Below are 21,917 nucleotides of genomic sequence, written 5' to 3' on the forward strand. Positions count from 1 at the left end.
TAAAACTAACATTTGAACAATTTTATTTTAATTTCACAGGACCTTTAAGATTCCTTATTAATGTTTGTAATGTTATGAACTCATTTTAACACTGACTGAACTACATTTTTAATAACAAATAAGGCCATCTGCGAAACTGAAAGACTTTTTTGTGCTATTAGCTATAACTTAGGTTGTTTGTCTCTTCTGTTAAGTCTAAATTCTACTTCTGCCATAAAAGCTGGTTTATACTTCTGCGTCAATTGCACGTGCGTGGTCTGGCGCAGTTACAAACGTTTCGCCATGGCTGACTCTAAAAATTGAACTACATGCTGTGACGACACGTAGCACAAGCTGTGTGATTGGATGACTTGGTAGTGTTGACTAGTGTGGGCAGGGCCAAGAGTCATGGGAAAGGGAGACACCCCTCGCTGCAGCCTGTAGTTTAGTGATGAAACGTATGTCAACGTCATGTATGTGTTAGCGCGCATGCGTCTCGACTGTCCTGTAATCAGTGTTGGGGTAACGCATTACAAGTAACTTTACTGTAATAATATTACTTTTCTAAGTAATATGTAAAGTAACGCATTACTTAAAAAAAAAAAGTAATAATATTTGAGTTACTTTTTAGGAAATGTAATGCAGGTACCTAACGCATTACTTACCATAAAACGTAACTAAATAAAGCAACTAGTTACTTTTTTGAGAAGTAACTCAATATTGTAATGCATTATTTTCTAAAGTAACCTTACCCAATACTGCCTTTAATATTTTGATTTAAGGAATGAATGTGTGTGTGAATGGTTACATTCATTAAGTCAACGTGCATGCGTGAGTGGTTGTCGGAATAAAATTTGTGAAACTATTTGTATTTTTTTAATTACACATTACAGTGTCTTATTACCATCTACCTCAACCTTAAACCCAACCATCACAGTAAGCATGTATTAGCACCATTTAATAGATGTCTATGGTTGCAACATTATCTTCTTTTTTCTTGGATTTTTATAGTGGTTGTCATCCAGCATTTTGGTGCAATATCGCTACCTTCAGCTCCAAAATGTGAATCAGAGAATACGTTTACAGATTAAATTAATGCACATTACTTGACCATGTACTACATTTGAGTTTGAATTTACTACACAACTTTTCTAAATAGTATGGAAGTATGCAATTTCGGATGCAGCTATGCAGTACGTCTTGTTGCACATGCACACTTCAATGTGCGTGGCATAGTGTATACATGACATCACTGCACTGCAGGTTGTGGATTTTTTGGGCAGAGGAGCGAGTGGAGAAGAGTGTTTAACAAGTGTCGAGTCCAGTGGAGGAGCTCCAAATTCCATCCTCATCCCCTCAACACAGAAGTACAGTGCATCTGGAAAGTATTCATAGCGCTTCACTTTTTCCACATTTTTTATGTTACAGCCTTATTCCGATATGGATTAAATTTATTTATTTCCTCAAATTTCTACAAACAATGCCCCATAATGACAATGTGAAAAAAGATTTTTTTGAAATTGGTGCAAATTTATTAAAAATAAAAAACCTGAAAAATCACATGTACATAAGTATTCACATCCTTTGCTCTAAAGCTCTAAATTAAGCTCAGGTACTGATCATTCTTGAGATGTTTGAGCAGCTTAATTGGAGTTTACCTGTGGTAAATTCAGTTGATTGGACATGATTGAAAAGGCACACACCTGTATATATAATCCCAGGGTTGACAGTACATGTCAAAGCACAAACCAAGCATGAAGACAAAGGAATTGTCCGTAGACTCCCTAGACAGGATTGTCTCAAGACACAAGGCTGGGGAATGTTACAGAAAAATTTCTGCTGCTCTGAAAGTTCCAATGAGCACAGTGGCCTTCATCCGTAAGTGGAAGATGTTTGGAACCATCAGGACTCTTCATAGAGCTGACCTGCCATCTAAGCTGAGTGATCAGGGGAGAAGGGCCTTGGTTAGGGAGGTGATCAATAACCTGATGGTCACTCTGTCTGAGCTCCAGCGTTCTTCTGTGGAGAGAGGAGAAACTTACAGAAGGACAACCATCTGTGCAGCAATCCACCAATCAGGCCTGTATGGTAGAGTGGCCAGACGGAAGCCACTCCTCGACTGGAATTTGCCAAAAGGCATCTGAAGGACTCTCAGACCATAAGAAACTAAATTCTGTAGTCTGATGAGACTAAAATTGAACTCTTTGGAGTGAATGCCAGGCGTTATGTTTGGAAAAAAAACAGACATCGCTCATCACCAGGTTAATACAATCCCTACAATGAAGCATGGTGGTGGCAGCATCATGCTGTGGGGATGTTTTTCAGCAGCAGGAACTAGAAGACTAGTCAGGATAGAGGGAAAGATGAATGCAGCAATGTACAGAGACATCCTGAATGAAAACCTGCTTCAAAGTGCTCTTGACCTTAGACTGTCGCAACGGTTCATCTTCCAGCAGGAAAATGACCCAAAGCATACCACCAAAATATCAGTGGAGTGGCTTCACAACAACTCGGTGAATGTCCTTGAGTGGCCCAGCCAGAGCCCAGAGCTAAATCCTGTTGAACATCTCTGGAGAGATCTGAAAATGTCTGTACACCATCGCTTCCCATCAAACCTGATAGAGCTTGAGAGGTACTGCAAAAAGGAATGGGCAAAAGTTCCCAAAGACAAGTGTGCCAAGCTTGTGGCATCATATTCAAAAAGACTTGAGGCTGTAATTTCTGCCAAAGCTGCATCAACGAAGTATTGAGCAAAGGCTGTGAATACTTCTGTACATGTGATTTTTCAGGTTTTTTAATTTTAGTAAATTTGCAACAATTCCAAAAAATCTTTTTCCACATTGTCATTATGGGGTATTGTGTGTAGAATTTTGAGGAAATAAATAAATTGAATTCATTTTGGAATAAGGCTGTAACATAAAAAAAATTAGAAAAAGTGATGTGCTATGAATACTTTCCGGATACACTGTATATAAATCAGCCTTTATTATTGTCAGCCTTTATTATCATTAATTCTTGATCATGTTCTAACCTCTTGTAAGAAATTTTTGAATTTTTGAATGCCTCACTCTTATTTTCCTTCTGTAGCTCAAACTCACAAAGTCTTTCACCTTCCAGTAGCAAAATTGCTTTCAGTCTGGTCAGTTCAGAGCAAGACAATCCGTCAAGTAGTGGCTGCAGGTAACGTTTTTTGACTGCTGTTGGATTTTTTTTTTTACCAAACTAAAATTCATAGTAGATGCACTGAGACTAATATTGTCACTTTGTGTGTGTTTTCTCTGCAGTAGTGAAAAGTCAGCAAAGGCTAAAACTCAGAAGGAGCTTTTTAAAACAATAAAAGCACTGGAATATCACCTCCCTCCTGACATGCGCAACAAGGGTCGGGCGAGCACACTTCACACTTTCAGATACGCCCTGCGTTGCGTCAAACAAGTCAAAGGTGAGACAATCACACAAACACATTTCTTCCTTTTTAAATGTATTTTTGAATGCAGGCAAGCCTTGTATATTTTTCTTTAATTTTGCAGCCAATGAAGAGTACTATCAGATGCTCATGATCAATGACAGTCAGCTCTCAGGTCTGGACGTGTCCTCATACACTATTGAAGAAATCAACAGCATTACCTCAGAATATACCCTCAAAAATGCTGTGAGTAGCACATACAAACACAAAAATTGTCAGCACATCTTTCGTTAAGTTTACTATTGCCAGAATTGTATTACACATTAAACATTTTCTATAAAGTTATACAACTTTTGAACTTTAAAGCTCTATTAGATTTATTGTATAATTTCCATCCACCTTTTTCACTTGCTGTGAGTTAAGCAGTAGTCAGTTAAACTATAAATGATCAGTGAAGTGTTTAGTGGTAAAATGGCATGGCATTACTCTTCGGATGCAACGATTAACCGGTTTCACCATTAACCACGCTTTAATTCGTCATGGTTAATAAAGTGTAAAGACTTCTCAACACCGTGTTTCTGCACGGAACGAAACTGCCACACCTAAACAAAGTTATGTGCGACAAAGTTAAAGTTGACAAAGTTATGTGCGCTAATTTAAATTTCAGCGCTTTACACTGAGACTAATAACCACACTGGATTAACTATGACTGTGGCTATATAAGGCAAGTTTGTTATTTCCAATGGAGGGACTCGCACACGACGCAACACGCTTACGCTTTCCAGGCACACATACTTGAGATGACAGGGAGCTTTTGTGACCGTGGGAAATGCAAACAGCTGAAGTTAGAGGAAGATGCAATGAAAAGTACACAGGTTTGCAAACCCACCTAAAGTTACAAATAATGGCGCAGATGAGAGCGATCATGTGGTGAATGTTGATCTGCCGAGTGCTAAAAGACTGATTAATGGCCCGAATCTCGATAGGTTGTATTCAATGCGCGTCCAGCCAAATGTCCGCTAAATGTAAAATCTAACACTGCACACATCATCGCTAAAGAAGCTCGCCTTTACCAAGTTTAAACTGAAACTGCGGTTTATGACTTGGAACGGTATTGCGCAGGTGGTCATCGCTAGAATCCTGCTCTTCCCTGCTCAGATATTGGGTCGGCTGACTCGCCTGCTTTTCCACAAACACAGAAAAAATGTAAATTGGCATATAACGAGACTGAGCAAAATGACAAACTAAAACTTTTTTTGATAGAAGTGAGAATTTTCTTCCTTCAATTTGTCCGTACTTTCTTTTTATTTTTCTATTTAGTTACTGATGACTGCTTTGCAGCTTTCAGCATTGAATTGAACGATTTATTCTAATCTTACGTTTATGTTCTGTAACAGAAATATTATTTGTTTATTAAATTTACATGCGTATAAAACTATTTTTATTCATTTTTCATAATGTAACAGTAGGACTTTTTATAGCAGATAACTCTCATTCAAGCACATTCAAGGCAGGATGATAATGAGAAATGTAATTCATTCTTAGTATTATTAGTCCTTAGTCATTTTTGTCCGCGAATCTGTCCGGGCTACTGATACATCCAACCTCTTTATGTGCAGCAAGCATTTGATGCATTTGAGAGCTGTACGAGAAATGGAGAATGATGGACTTTGTCTTTTATAAGTTGAGTTGAGTTGGTTTCCGTTCAGATACATCGCTGTGCTGCCGTGTTCGCACATGTTTAAAATCCTCCAGATTACCGGCAGGGATAATGATATAAATAGGGAAAGAGACCTGCTGTACTGCTATCCACATTGTCTGCATTCAGACTCTGGATTCAGGAGGAGAGAAGTCCTCCTCATTTATAGTGTTTATATAAAAGTAATTATCTTTTTAATAATATAACAAATTATGGTTATATATTATATGAAATTATGAATAGCCTGTCCTATATGTAACAGGGCATTCAGTTACTTACTGTTTATTTCTTTGCATTTAAACTATAAAATCATGCGTCTCCTCACATTTTGTATTAGATTTTTTTTTTATCTTGAGCTGGTGAGCCAATTGACAAAAGCCCTTCTTTTTCCCCCTGCTCTACTGGCCACGCCCACTTGGAGGTAGACTTGAACTGAAAGAGGATGACCCTTTAAAACACCAAGAGTGACATTGTTTTCATGAGATAAAAAGTGCAAAGTCAAATGTACCTCTTTACAGATAACAACATTAGTATTAAAATGATTTGTTTGTTACTGTGAATATAATTTTTTCTATACAAGATTTTACAATCCATAATTTAAGTCATCACCTGTTGAACAATGTGGATACAATTAGCTTTAGCCCCTGATCGAATTATGAGCTAATTATATGATGAAACAAAGTGTGAAATTTATATTGTGTGTGTGTGTGTGTGTGTGTGTGTGTGTGTGTGCGTGTGTGTGTGCGTGTGTGCGTGTGTGCGTGTGTGCGTGTGTGTGGGTGTGTGGGTGTGTGTGTGTGCGCGTGTATGCGTGTAAAGGATATTTTTGCAGTTGCTGTGTCCCTGATCACAGGGAAGATTGTGTACATTTCAGAACAAGCTGCTGGTATATTGAACTGCAGGAAGGATGAATTCAACGACAGAAAGTTTGTGGAGTTTTTGACACCTCGTGATGTCAGTGTGTTCTACAGTTTCACAACACCATACAGACTTCCGTCTTGGAGCATGTGCACTGGAACAGGTCAGTGTACCACGTAAACTTATGCATGTAAACAAACTACACATGTTCTCATTCACTTTCACTAGATCTGAACCGATGTTTTTTTCTTTACTATTCAGGTAGTACTTGAAAATCTGTATATCACTTTATAATGTTATTGTTTACTAGTCTGTACTTCACAAAATATACCAATTTTTTTTTTTAAACACAAAAATAATCTGTTTTGACAAAGCTGTTACAGACTGGGAAGTTGGTATGGGGAAAATGAAATTAATAAAAAAACATTACTATGCAAAAGAAGATATGAGAGAGATATATCAAAGTGAAATATGAAAGTTATTTATTGCCATTTTTCAGGAATCCTTTTTGAGGAACTGACAAGGACAAAAAAAAACTATAAAAAAAACTTTTATTTGATCTAGGGATGATGCTCAAAACAACCGATTAATCGTTAACCAAAAGGGTGCGTTTGCAACCAATTAATGGTATCAGTTAAACGATTAAAAAATAATTTTAGATATTTTAAAGTTTGGCTGTATAAGGGGCCGATGCACTTTTTGCATTGAGAGGCGCATATTTTAAATGGTTTATTAACGGCCGCACTGCTTATGCGCCCTACTGTGTGCTCGAGCAGAAAAAGCATGTTACATCAGTCGCTTTTTCATTCTTCAATCAAATGAAAGCACTGAAGGGTTTTCATTGAGGTGACCGCAGTGTTTGTGTTGTCAAGACGACTAGGGCGAACTTTTAATGATGGAGGAAAGACTTGTGATCACTGCTTCAAGAGATCCAGAACTGTATTACTTTACAAATCTTGAATATCACAAAGTTATTAAATATTACAATTGTAAAAACATGGACAGCAACATTCACGCACCGTACGGGTCAGTTGATTCAGTCGTTTCCTAGTGACATAAAAAGAGCACCACGCTTCTTTTTTTCTTGTCAACATAAAAAGCCGTGCAGTGCGCCTCACGTTTTGGAATGGAAAAGCGCGATCGGTGTGATCAGCCCCTAAATGTGCAACACATATTTGTTAACTCTTGGGATGGTAACACGTGCAACCACACGTGTCTACAGACGTATTTTGCAAAAGAACCAAAATGAAAGAAGGATATTTCTGGTCACAGTTTGACACAAACCAGCGCTGATGCTGATCGCCTCTGTGCTGCCTGGAGCCGCGTCATAAACTCAACAAATAGGCTTTTAATGATTTAGCGTACAACCAACAAACCAACCTTTTTTCCATTTGGAAAATTACAGTTTTTAATTGTTCTTATATAATATCAATTTTTAAAATAGCCTACATAATCTACGAATCAAAGAAATCCAAAGATTTTCTTGATTTTTGCATAATAATAACTCTGCATTGAACTGAGGCTTTAATTTTATAGCTTGAAAAACATGCAAATAATGCAATATCATATGTAAACAACAAAATCACACATGAACCGCAAGTGAGACAGATGAAATAAGTCATAATCATCAGACATAATCTTTAATTTAATGACTTCTATTAAAATGTTGACAGAGGTTTTGTGAAATAATAATAACAGCGGCGCATTAATTAAATCCGTATTTTTCGTGGAGCGATCGATTTAATAGCCTGATATTTTATTAGACGGAAGAAAAAAACCTGATTGGAGAAACAGCCTATGCCGGTTCTTAAAAAGGATTTAGTCAGTGTTTTCGTTTTGTAATCTAAATTTTTCATTTAAGTAAAAAAAATCTAGGGCAGGCCTGTTTATTTTATTATTTTTATTTAGTTTATTCTTTATTTCTGTGCTGTTGGAAACACTGCAGGTGCGTGAAGATGCTCTGTTAACGTCTGTATGCTGCTGTTTGCATGTTAAATAAATCCAGTATTTTAAATCACAATATTTAATGTGTCACACAAAATAGACATGTAAATTTAAAAAAAAAGTATAATATTTTGATATTAATCTGACAAGTTAACGGTTAATATTTGGTAAACGATGGGTGGTTGTTGGTTGGCAAAACTAACCGAAATGAGCATCCCTAATTTGATCACTTGTCATGAAACATTATTATTAAATTACATACTTTTTTATTGTCAGTTGTTTTTTTTATGTACTTCGTTGTGTAGACCAGTGGTCCCCAACCTTTTTATTTTTGCGGACCGGGGGGTCGGGGGTATATGTAGATTGCTAGGAGAACATCAACTGTTTTGTCAGAGGATGACAAGCTGAAAAAACATTGCTGTAACTCTGATACAAGTTTTTTTTCCGAAGAAAATGAAAAAGCACTACAGTACCATAGACAATTACTTTATTGGAGTATTTCATACAAAGTACGGAGCTGATCAGTCAGTTCTTGTCATGTGACTCACGTTGCACTTGCGGCATTCTGAAAAGTTGAGATGTTTTCAATTAGGTGCGCCTGGAAGATACCAGCACGTTGTTCCCAATATTTGCATGCAAGCCGCACGCCCTCCACATGATATGTGAACAAGGCCACTGTCATTTGCGATCTATGGCAGTTGATTTTCTTCTTGCACAGACATGCTGGATTCACCTGATTTGTTGACAAAATGGGTTGCGGATCCATTTTTTGGCAGTTCAAGGGTCCTTCACTGGGCTTTTTCCTTTTCGCAAAGAATCTTTCCAAAGACATCTGTTTCTTACTGATTTTGCTAGCTTGTGGGTTATATTTTGGCGCTAATATGGTCATTTTTTTTTTATTAAAAATTGTTCAAACTCAGATAATAAATAAATGGAAATAATTAATGAGTTTATTGTGTGCCCCTGTGGCCTGGGTGTTGGGGACCACCGGTGTACCCTAACTATTTGGATCAAAGCTTGACTATCAAAAAATATCACCTAAACCTAAATTAATGCTTGCCTATTAGGCTTTTTAAGCAGAACAATGGCAAAATTATGATTATGCTTAGCTCATTCAACTTCTGTTTAGGATTTTATATAAATGATAAAAATCTAGGTTATTGGATATAATGTAAAATTCATTCATCCATCCATCTCTGCTGCTCCACCAATCTGAATGTAAAATAAAAATTCAACAGCAGTTAAATTAACAGTGACAAATTTTTAATCAAGCAGTTAGATAAACGGAACCACACACATTGTAAGAACACTTGGGTCAATATTGTTTTTGTTGTGCTAGTTTTTTCTTCACTGAAGAATGTGTGATTTTTTAAAGACTTTCAAACACTGACTAGACCTGGCTCCATATGGCATATACACTACCGGTCAAAAGCTTGGGGTTTGTTTGATTTTTAAATGTTTTTAAAAAAGCTTCTCCTGCTCACCAAGGCTGCATTTATTTAGTCATAAATACAGTACAAATTGTGAAATGTTATTGCACTATGAACTAACTGTTAAAAAGTAGTTTATAATTCAATTTAATGATTTATTCCAGTGATTTTAATGATGAATTTTCAGCTTCATTACTCCAGTCTTCAGAGTCACATGATCCTTTAGAATTCACTCTATTATTATTATTATTATTATTATTATTATTATTATTATTATTATTATCATTAATATTATTTGTAGTAGTAGTAGTATTATTAGTATTATTATTCTTGGTGGGAATGGTAATAAATTGGTAATTGTAATAAAAGTAAGAATGACTGGACTAATAATTTCATTTGAAAATACATACAATAAGTAATAAATAAATATTTAATAAATACGTTTTTAACAATTTAACCTTTTTTTTTTTAAATAAATACCGCCTTGATGAACAGAATAATTTTCTTCAAAAAGAAAAACCAACCCCAAACCTTTGACCGGTAGTGTAGTTATATTTGAAAAAACATGTAGAGGGAACTTTTTATTTTAATTCACGCTTGAATTCATTTAATTCACATTCATGCATTTTTCACTGTTTTTTTAGAGTCTCCATCCACAGAGTTCATGCAAGAAAAATCCTTCTTTGTCGCATCAGGTTAGAGACTCTTGAATTGCTCATTATTAAACAAACAAAAATTTGTATGAAGTGTTTAGTATTAAGCAGTTTTTAAGAAATGACTAAAACCATATTTTTCATCAACATTTGATCCTCTAACTGTAGCACATTGCATTGTAATTCTGTTGTCTGCATTGAGTCTACTTTCTCTATCATTTCATTTATTTAAACAATGTTATTGTACAGCATGCTTGACCAGGGGTTTTCAACCTTTTAGGACACATGCCCCCCCAAGTTTGGCTAATTTCACTCGCCCCTCCCCCCTTCCCCCATGTGCAAACTTCATTTTACTACATATTACTTGCTGTGTTTAAAGTGCATAGCATTAATTACGTTGAAACATAAATATATAGCTTAACTGATTCAGTTGTGATGGCTGAGCCTGTTTCTGTGAGGACAACATGATTGGATTCCTGGCATGACTAACTGTAAATCATCTTCCACTGTCAATATGTATGAGCCGTAGCATACTTGCTTTTGATGTACGTACATACAGAAAATGTTGCTATGCTGAGCTCTGACGGTGTGGTTCAGTCGAACATTGAGTATGAATACATGGGACACCAACACTTTAATAGATTTTAATATAATTAAGACAATACTCTGATTAAGAGTCTACCAAATAAACAGCGAATTTTTTTTGATTACCTTAATCCCACTAAACTCATAACTGAACTAAAAAGGAATGGAATTAAGACATTAAGTATGCATATATTAGTGGCATTATTGAAGTAAACATTGCAATCAAACTATTACCGTCATGTCATTTTTCGCCATATTTTCCGACAAGATCCACACACATGGCTTTCAGTAAAGGGCCGCAGACACACACATCGCGAAATGCAGAAGTTTTTTCTTTCCATTTGCCGTTATTAAATTCCATTAAAACAACACTCTTCCACCTGTCCTGACTTCTTATTTGCGTCCAATGAGGTACAATGATAATTTGTTACGGGGGCATGTATGAAATGTTCATGAGTGAAAGTGAAACTGCTAAACTGCAGTCAAAGTCACCCAAAATCACGTGAAACTCTGCAGGAAACGTGGATAGCCTGGGGATGCAACATTCAAAAAAGCACTTCACGTAAACAACTTAATCATATTACTGTCTATTAAGGCTAACTAGATTGCTGATGTCCATGTAAACGTCAGTAGAGTCTTCAAAGTAAGTGAAAGTTCCAGATGGTTATCCTGCTGATTTGATTCAGAAGGGCACATTTTTGTCAGACGCTGCCTGGTTTTACTTTCATTCACAGTCATTCATTTTAAAAAGCACCTGGTCCATTTTATTTGTATATATTTTTCTCAAACGCATAAACTCTACAGGTGCTTGATAGTTATCTGTGGAGGAGCTTACATTAATCATATCCTCTGTAGTAAACACATAAAAAATCGGCAACATAATTTACTCGAGTGCACGCCTCAAATTCTCACACCCCCCTTAAAAGGTGCTGGGCTGGTCGGTTTGCCCCACAGTTTGAAAACCTCTGTGCTAGACTAACTGGGATTTGTCAGAGTGCCTGTTATTCATGTTTGCCATTTGCTTAAAAGCATCTGCTAACTGAATAAATGTAGTTGTTAAATATTAATCTGTAAAATTGTCTGGCTAGTATGTTACTTGTAAATTGGGATCCACGGCTTTTTTGTTTGTCCACTAAGGAAACAAATAATTTTTTAAGTTTTCTTTTCATGTAAATCGTCTGGCCATAAATGGCATTTTAGTGCTAGTGAGTGTAAAGTGAACATTTGCCATTTTGCTGTGAGTGAATGGTCTGATGATGCAAGATGTAAGTTTGAAATTGATTGTTTATATTTGTGTCTGTGTGTATGTAGTGGTGGTAAAGAGAAAGAAGGGGATCTGCAGTACTATCCCTTCAGGATGACTCCATATTTGATGAAGGTTCAAGATCCTGAGCTTTCAGAGGAAGTTTTCTGCTGCCTCATACTTGCTGAGAGAGTCCACTCTGGATATGAAGGTAATCAGAGGCCATTAGGGGTGTAACAGTACACTGAAGTCTCAGTTCGGTTTGTACCTTGGTTTTGGAGTCACGGTTCGATACGAGTATGGTACAACAGGAATAATAACAAATCCCCAGTTCTTGCTTTTTCAGTTTATTTTGAAAAGGCAGAAGTGCTTTGTCACAGTCAGTAACAGAGCTGAAAAGCTTCTTGTGATGCAAAAGTACAAAATAAATAGAAAAATTTAAAAATATAATTAGGAGATTTCATATTAAACTTTCAAAGGTTGAGCCCAACCCTCTCCAAAAACAACAGAAAAACAGTAATTGTGTGTAAGATTCAGAAAACTTCTAAACTGAAATCTCTTCAAATGAAGATGCTAGCTCCTTTCATAACAGCGGGTGCAGTAGACAAGTCTTGTTGTGTCTTATATTTCCATTGTTTTTCTATGTAAACGCGGTTGAAATACATGCGTAACTCGCCTCTTCTGCTGCTCCTTGCACATGAGCACTGCATAAAAATAAAACTTTCAACTTTTACCCGCTTCAGCACGCATTACTTGTCACTAGTGAACCAATCAGAAGAACTAGCATTGCGAGCTTTTGTGTAGCTCAAGTAGACTTGACGATAGTAACATGGCAGCACTACTTCTAAGCAATACATCTCATGTTTCCAACCGTATTCGCCATGTGACCATGAACTGAACCGTCAGCTCCGTACCGTCACAGTTCTGGAGTAATCAGAGGCCATGTACCGTTACTCCCCTAGAGGCCATGTTGCCTCATGTTCGAACAAACAAAGATCACTTTAATGAATATGAATCAAATAATGTTTTTCATTCTTTTTTTTCTAATTAGCACCGAGAATTCCACCTGAAAAGAGAATCTTCACCACAACACATACGCCAAACTGTGTGTTTCAGGATATTGATGAACGGTTTGTAACTGCTGTGTGTTCATTTTATCACCTCCATGTAGTGTATTATGTGTCTTGTTGAATTAAAATTAGACCATTTGGTTACAAAATTTGGTACCCTTTTCAGAGTTTGCTTTGTATGTAAACATACATATTGTTATTTTAAAAGTATATATTATTAACTAAAGGATGTGGACATGGACGTACTGTTCATTTAAAAGGTAAAACAATTTTTGAAGCCCTTGAAAAGGTACCACCCATTTTTCCAGAATTAATACAGTACCCTTAAAAGAAAACATAAGCAGTTGCTACATACTTTCATTATCACCTTCACTTGAAATGACACAATCTAATCTTTTTTAAATTTAATTTTGTAAATGAAAACCATCCTGAGCTGGTTTGATCTTAAATTGTGCTAATTACCCTCATGTTGTTACAAAACTGCTGAAACTTTAATTTATCTTAACACAAATTAAGATATTTTAGGTGAAATCCAATAGCTCCCTCATCCTCTAAAGACAGCAAGGTTGTCAAGTTTAAAGTCCAGAATGTACCAAAACATCCTCAAAACAGACTAATACAACTTTATTCAACTGTTTCTTCAACTCCGTGTCAGTATAGGGTGCACGTTCAAGTGCCGTGCTTGGTTGCGCATCTGACATATTACCTACATTTGGCTGTGGTTCGTTTCAGACAAACAAAAGTCACTCTCTGTAATGATAGGTGAGAAGCTTGTTGATCCATTTGTAGTCCCTTTTTATAAGACAGGATAAAAAGACTCAAACTCACAAACATGTACAAAGCTGACGGGAGTTTAGCAGAGTAAAAGTCAGGCTTGGTTAGGGGCTGGCAGTAAACAATCAAGAGAGAGAGATCAGCCAGAGGTCAGGACAGGCAGCAAAACAATCAAGATAAACAACAGTTCAGGTCAGTACACAAACAATTAGTCAAAAAAATGCTCCTAGATAATGGCCTAGGCAAACTAAATTTCTCACTGAGCAGTGGAAAGCATACGGTTACACTACCAGTCAAAAGTTTGGGGTCAGTAAGATTTTAAATGTTTTTAAAAAAAGCTTCTCCTGCTCACCAAGGCTGCATTTATTTAATCAAATACAATACAGAACAAATTGTAAAATTGGGAAATGTTATTGCACTGTAAAATAACTGTTCAAAAGTAGTTTATAATTTAATTTAATAATTTATTCCAGTGATTTTAATGATGAATTTTCAGCTTCATTACTCCCGTCTTCAGAGTCACATGATCATTTAGAAATCACTTATAAATCAATAATTATTTAATATTATTGTTATTATTATCATTTTTAATGGTTATGGTAATAAAAGCAATAATAAATTTAATTTAATAATGAATAGTTTCATTTGAAAATACATACAATAAGCAATAAATAAATATTTATTAAATAGACCCTTTTCACGTTTCCAGGTTTCTCAGTAGCAGAAGTCATCATAGTTGGGAAAATTTAGAGCACAGTGAGTAGGTGAATACAACAAATATATACATTTTTTTACAATCTAATTTGCTCAATTAATAAAAAGAAAAACTCAATTATGATGTTATAAAAACTTTCAGAAAAGGAAAAAAAATGTGTGAGACTGATGACGGCAGCCAGAGAAAAGAATAGCATAAAATTGACTGTCCTGTCTAATAGACGTTGCATTAGAAACTCCTCGTACAGGCGGTAATTCGTTTTTTTTTTGTAATTTGAAGCAAAGATGATATACTTCATATATAAATGCATATAAATGTTCATACGTTTAAAAAATATATATAAATATTAAAAACTTCAAAAGATTTAAGATGCTGATGGCCGTTAAACGTGTCATAACAGATTTCTGAAAAGGGTCTTCTTTCTGAAAAAAGTATTTAACAATTTAGCAATGCTTTTTACATTTGTTAAATGCTGCCATGATTAACAAAATTATTTTCTTAAAAAATTCAAAAACTTAAAAAAAAACAACCTAAACGTTTCACTGGTAGTGTATACAGGATGATTGGCATGAGCTGCAGGGTAATTAGTCCCAGGCATAAGGGAAATGGTGTTCGAGTGATCAACTTGGGTGACTGATGCCTGTGGTGGTATCAAGAAGATGTGGTGTTCACAACATTCGGGGTGGTACATGTCACTGCAATCTGAGGAGAAGAACCTGTTGAATAAGTACTTTTTTATTTGCGCACAAAAATATTTTCATAGATTCATAACAACCCGATTGAACCACTGAAGACATATGGTCTGTATAGAGGGTGTATATTTATTAATTTTGTTAATTAGGGGTAATAACTTAAACGCGTTATTATAAAAAATGTAAACACTTTCATTCATTTATTCATTTTCTTTTCGGCTTAGTCCCTTTATTAATCAGGGGTCAGCATAGTAGAATAAACTGCCAAGTTGTCCAGCATATGTTTTACGCAGCGGATGACCTTCCAGCTGCAACCCATCACTGGGAAACACCCAAACACTCATTCATACACATACACTACGGACAATTTAGTTTACCCAATTCACCCATAGCGCATATCTTGTGGGGGAAACGGAAACATCAGGAGGAAACCCAATGTGAACATGGGGAGAACTTGCAAACGCCACACAGAATTGACAACTGACCTAGCCGAAGCTCGAACAAGTGACCTTCTTGCTGTGAGGTGACAGTGCTATCCACTGCACCACCGTGCCGACCTGTAATACTTTACCAAAGTTATACCAAAGGCAGTAGTTAAAAATGCCCCAAAATATACTGTAATTTTTGGATGATATCCAATCTGCACCATAGGTTTCAAACCATCCTCTTTTGCATTCATGTCAGATACAACTGTTTATATTTATTATTAGAACAAATTAAAACATACAATCCTAGATCCTAGACACTTATGCTGCAAAGAAAAACAAAATCTCAAATTGAAGCATATCTTGTATCTCAATGCATTGCAGGGCAGTACCTCTGTTAGGATATCTGCCTCAGGACTTGATTGGAACACCTCTTCTTTCACACCTGCATCCCAATGACAGACCTATAATGCTGGCAGTGCATCAGAAAAGTAAGGATTCAGAGTCACATACACAACTAAGTGCTTAATTTGTTAAAAGCTCAATGTTGTGCACTACAAATTATTATTATTATTTTGTTGAAAGATGAAGCAGAGTTCAGTATTATGTGCTATTTCAACTTAAAATATGCTGTCATCAAATTACAGAGTATTGTCATTGTTATCTCCCATAGTTCTGCAGTATGTTGGACAGCCGTTTGATCACTCTTCAGTCCGATTCTGTGTGAGAAATGGAGAATATGTTACTCTTGATACAAGCTGGTGTAGCTTTGTCAACCCATGGAGCCGCAAAGTGTCCTTTGTGATTGGACGGCACAAAGTTCGCATGTAAGTTTTCACAAATGTGTACAGTAGTGAACATTTGAAGTGGATCAAAAATGTTTATTTTTTTTCCCCAATTTCTGTTTAACAGAGAGAAGTTTTTTTTCCACACATTTCTAAACATAATAGTTTTAGAAAACTCTTTTCTAATAACTGATTTATTTTATCTTTGCCCTGATGACAGTTAATAATATTATACTAGATATTTTTCAAGACACTTTATAGCTTAAAGTGATGTTTAAAGGCTTAAGTAGGTTAATTAGGTTAACTAGGCAAGTTAGGGTAAATAGGCAAGTTATTGTATAGCAGTAGTTTGTTCTGTAGACTATTGAAAACAAATAGAGCTTAAAGGGGCTAATAATTTTGACCTTAAAATGTTTTTTAAAAAAATTAAAACATCTTTCATTCTAGTCGAAATAAAAATAAAAATATTATCAGACATACTGTGAAAATTTCCTTGCTCTGTTAAACATGGTTTGGGAAATATTTAAAATAGAAAAAAAAAAATCAAAATCAAAGGGGGGGGGGGACAACAATTTTGACTTCAACTGTAGATAAAGCATTTTTTAATGTGATATTTTCTATATGGTTTGTGTGTATATGTGCAGGGGTCCAATGAACGAGGATGTTTTTTCAGCTCCAACTTTCACAGAGGAAAAAATGATTGATTCGGATGTGCAAGAAGTAACTGAACAGATTCACAGACTACTCCTACAGGTGAAGCACACACATAACATGTACAGTTTGGGGAATTTGAAAATTCTGTTATTATTTACTTCTATAAATCTCCTTCTGTCCTTCTAAAAGCAAAATAAAGTATGTGTATTCAATCTAATACTTGATTACTTAAAGCAGTGGTTCTCAAAGTGTTATACACTTATCACTACCACCCATGGGTTTCCTTCTAGTCGTACACAGAGGAATCACTGAATTAAAAAAAAAAAATAAAATAAATAATGTTAAAAAACACTTTTTGTTTTTTTTTCACACTTAGACACATACGATAACACCACTGATCAACATTGGCTGTTCTCTGTCATGTAGGGACAATTAATATTCAGTGTGTCAGCTACTAAATTCAAATATTTTTCCCGCAATAGCTCATGCTGAGCCAAAGGACGAGGCATGCAACGCTTGTGATCAATCATAATATATTAGTGTTTTCAAACAAATAAAGTTTATTTCCGGTTTCAGACATTTAAATACATATACGTAGGCTACTAAAACATAACATTTGTTTGTAAAGATACGCACGGATACCTGTGGAGATTGTTTACACATTAATCTGATGATGTATGTTATTGACAAGGTAATTAGAATGGTAACACTTTATATTGTTGGTCCATTTGAGTATTAGTAGACTCTCTGCTTGATATCTGTTGAAATGCTCCTTCTACAGACATTTAACAGACTTTAATCTTTGCAAGTACATGTCAACTTACACTAACCCTAACCCCAACCTATCAGTCTACTTATAATCTAATGAGAATTAGTTGGCATGTAGATGCAATGTAACTTAAATTCAACAAACGGACCATATAAATAAAGTGTGACCATTAGAATATTCTCCCAGTTAAACAGCCAATGTCAATATCTGCAGAAAAGGTCAAAAGAATAATGATATTCATAATAATCCGGGCTGCGCTGTGTCATGTGACAAACTTTGTGTTGCTATAGAAACCTTCTAAATAATGGAAACGGGCTTAAGTGGGAGTATTTAAAACTTAAGTTTGCATGGTGGCAATGGTTACGTCATTAATTTTGTTTTGAAGAAGAACTAAATATGTGTTAAGAGTTTACATTTAATGACAGCAAAGCTTTTTAAAACTTTTTAAGTACTGTACAATTACTTAACTTTTAAAACTGCTGCTCGTTTTTGTACTTTTTTTAAGCACAGTGCAGTGTTAATATTTAAACTGCATATACAATGTTTAAAATGGCCCACAATAATAAATATTTTTATTAGGAATAAAACTGCCTCCTTTTTGTGCTGTGTAGAGCTGTAGGAGAATAATTAGGCCTACTATACTACTGTATATTATTGCTGGTCATTATGGTTGTAGTTGGAGAAACAAAATGTTCTGAGGTGGTACTTGGTGTAAAAAGTTTAAAATATCTTTAGGCATTTGTAATTTAGACTTTTATTCACACATGATAACTGATCTCCAGCTAATTTGGTTGATCTGAGGTTGCTGCCTATGCTTGTGTTTGTTGTAAAGGACAGCTGTATCAATCCTCATAATCATGTTCAGTAATGCAGCGATTGGCTAGCAGCACTGTAGCATAATGACATCATCTGATTAATATTCAAGTATCAGACATGCGAACAAAATGGCAAAATTAGTAGTAAATAAAATGGTTTGTAAAATATGATTTTGGCTATTTGTACAGGGTTTGCACTTTCCTGCATCAATAATATACCAATTTATTTAGATTAACATGTAGGGCCTGTCCCATGTAATTCACATTACGTAGGGCATCAACTTTAAATTAGCTCCAAAGGGAAAATACCAGAATTTGAAGGGGCTTCAAAAGCATTGACTCTTTTGAACTGAACAAACGAATCATTCAGCACGGACGATTAAAAGGACACTGCTGTTGACACCAAAATGAATATAGCTATCTGAAATGTAGTAAAAACAATTTAATACTTAAGCAGGTTAACAAGATCTAGTATTAGGCAGTAGATTCAAAAATATACACAGGCCGCTTTGAAACAAAAGAGACTTTATTGACTACAAACAGAAAATAGCACCTAACACACACACACACACATAAAGAAAAGGAAAACAAAAGAAAGAGATAAAAAAAAAATCAAGATGAAAAACCTAACCAAGTGAACCGAATCATCATTTCAACCTTTACTGTCTCTTGGACAGGTTAATCTATCATTTACATGATTAGCAGAGTATGCACCAGTTCAGTAATGGATCTAGAGGTGTACTTGCATTTCTTAGTGCTATGGTGAATCACTCAGTGGAGCTGGATTCCCACGTGAGTTCACTCGTTGTTGGTTTGACATGAGTAGGTCCACGCGGAATCTGCGCGTGCAAAATTCCACAGAATTACGCAGATTTTTAGCCCATCATTGATTCTGTTTATTTACTTTTGTAAATGTGTGCAAATTTATATTTAGTTTTTAAATTAATTTCAGTAATATTATTGAAATATATGAAAATATTTATATGATTTATTTACAATATAGTTTGTAAAGTAATAGTATCTGTCTTTTGGTAGATATATTATATGAAAGACTTGCTTTGTTTACCAAATAAAGTGGATCTAATTGGATTTGCATTGTAAACATTAAATACAAGTTAAAACTGTATTACTTTTTATTTCATATATTAATGTTTTATTTATGATACTCCCAAAATCATTCCGCATAAATCCGCAGATTTTAAAAAAAATTCTGTGCAGAAATAGCAAAAGATGTCCACCGATTCCGTCTGGCCCTACTTATGAGTCTGTTGATGCAGCGAAGTCTGGTAGTTCAAGTCTAGATGCAGCAAAAGGCTGTAGTTGTGTTGACTAGTTTCCCGGATGAGCTTGACTACCCTTACAAAAAATTTATGCAGTTTTTAAAAAAAGAATACTGCAGTTTTTAAAGGAATACTGCAGTATTAGTTAACTTCTGAAAAGTGCAGTTTTTTGGACACGAAAAAGCTGTGTTATTTAAATATATTGCAGTGTTACTGCAAAACAACTGAAGTACTACAATACAACCAACTGCTGTACATCTACTGCAATACAACTGAAGTACTACTACAGTACAAATGCAGTACAACTACTGCAGTAATACTGAAGTGATACTACTGCTATAATGCAGTACAACTCCTCCAATGGTACTGAAGTACTACAACTACTATAATGCTGTACTGTTACTGCAATACAACTGCAGTACTTTTACACTATACACCTGCAGTACAACAACTACTACTACTACTAGACTCATGACAGACAGAATAGAAAGAAGAGTAAAAAGGAGATGTTGAGTTGTGATGCTGGTTTCATCCCATCTTAGTGTATGTGACCAGCTTGACTAGACCCGGAGAAGAGTTTTAGCCATCTTGAAAAAGAAGCAACTCAACTGTTCAACAACAGCTCCTGCTGAACTGCTGCTGGTATGGCTACTGAAGAGAGTTTTGGGGTGATTGGTTTTAACCATCAATGTTTCCGGCCACTAATAGAACTGGATCAAAAGCCATATTTTCACTGTTGTCTCTAAAAGGAGCATTTAATTGGAAGAAAGAAAGAGAAAAAAACTGGAATAAAACTGGCTATATATCTTATATATTATAAAATACCATGTAAGTTTTGCTTAAGATTATGTTTCCCTTTCAAATTAAGGGTTTTGCATAAAATAATCTTTTAAATATTTTTTTAAATAATAAATGATGGGCACTTTGCTGTCTCCTTGAATATGTTGTTTCAATAAAGCAAAATTATCTTTACACTTAAGTCAGTCTGAGGTGGCAGGTCCTATACCACTTTAAAGACACAACAGCTAGTAATGTTTAGTCTTGTTTAAAAGGTGTGTAACCTTTGTGTAACTGTGGACGCAAGAAGCAGCTGTTTGAAGTCGGTGCCATGTATCAGGATGATAATGCACCAATACACACAGCAGGATTAATGACTGAGTGGTTTGATGATCATGAAAGTGAAGTTGAAAATCTCCCATGGCCTGCACAGTCACAAGAAATAAATATTATTGTGCCACTTTGAAGTGTTTTGGAGGAGCGGGTCAGGAAATGTTTTCCTCCACAGGCATCATTAATTTCCCGTTTTTACTGAGTGGTACAGTACTTAAGGGTCACATTTATCAGGCTTGCATTACCATATTGGCCCATTTCCACTGAGTGGTACGGTACGCAACGGTACGCTTTAATGGCCGTTTCCACTGTCAAAAGGTACCAAAAAGCGAACCGTACCATACCACTTTTTGGATACCCTTTCGAAAGGGTACCTAGCACAACAAAAGGGCACCCAAAGGCAGACCAAGACATGCAGCTGAATGCTATTGGTTTACAAAGAAGGGTCACTAGCTCATGCACAAGTCAGGAGAATAAAAATGAAGGAAGCTGCATTTTTAAATACACAGCCGAGACATTACACCTAAATAATATATACATATAATAACGACCATGGTCGACCAGAGCCTGAACAAACCTTGTCGTCGACTTGAACAGCCACAAATCCATAAGGAAGAAAATCTACCCTGTGTCTCGTAGTCGTTTTCAAGGCCGTCTAAAGTGCGAGTGGTTTCACTTTCTCCAGAAAGCTAGCGTCCGCGTCTATATTTGACTTTATTTGACAAACTTGTTGAGCTGATGATAATAACATGCTATAACATGCGTTATTAACAAAATAACGATGATTATTGAAGTACTTCTGACATCCGATCCTTTCAGAAATGGACAAGCACAGTGTGAAAAAACAAAGGAGAAGCAGGAAAAAACCAAAGAAGCAAATGATTCTTTAAGCAACCTAAAACATGAACAAACTGCCATGTTTTACTATTATTTTCGCCTTTTGTACTATTATGAACTCTGAATGAAGGAATTACTTTCTAACAAGAGGTTACATGTGCTGATGAAGATTAACACTATATGTTGCGTAGTTTTTG

General features: G+C 35.6%; 1 protein-coding gene across 1 annotated transcript in view; it reads left to right on the top strand.

Annotated features, from left to right (window-relative positions):
* The window catches only part of LOC130241330 (period circadian protein homolog 2-like), a 44,661-nt gene that overhangs the window by 2,529 nt on the left and 20,215 nt on the right, over positions 1–21,917 (top strand). Inside the window, exons 2-11 of the mRNA XM_056473038.1 lie at positions 3,067–3,159; positions 3,264–3,418; positions 3,507–3,628; positions 5,901–6,102; positions 9,958–9,998; positions 11,852–12,005; positions 12,846–12,924; positions 15,855–15,961; positions 16,144–16,297; positions 16,900–17,008. Coding sequence (XP_056329013.1) covers positions 3,067–3,159; positions 3,264–3,418; positions 3,507–3,628; positions 5,901–6,102; positions 9,958–9,998; positions 11,852–12,005; positions 12,846–12,924; positions 15,855–15,961; positions 16,144–16,297; positions 16,900–17,008 — 1,216 coding nt within the window. The remainder of the gene's footprint in view (positions 1–3,066; positions 3,160–3,263; positions 3,419–3,506; positions 3,629–5,900; positions 6,103–9,957; positions 9,999–11,851; positions 12,006–12,845; positions 12,925–15,854; positions 15,962–16,143; positions 16,298–16,899; positions 17,009–21,917) is intronic.

The sequence above is a fragment of the Danio aesculapii genome, chromosome 15 (genome assembly GCF_903798145.1).
Source record: "Danio aesculapii chromosome 15, fDanAes4.1, whole genome shotgun sequence".
Classification (NCBI taxonomy): domain Eukaryota; kingdom Metazoa; phylum Chordata; class Actinopteri; order Cypriniformes; family Danionidae; genus Danio; species Danio aesculapii.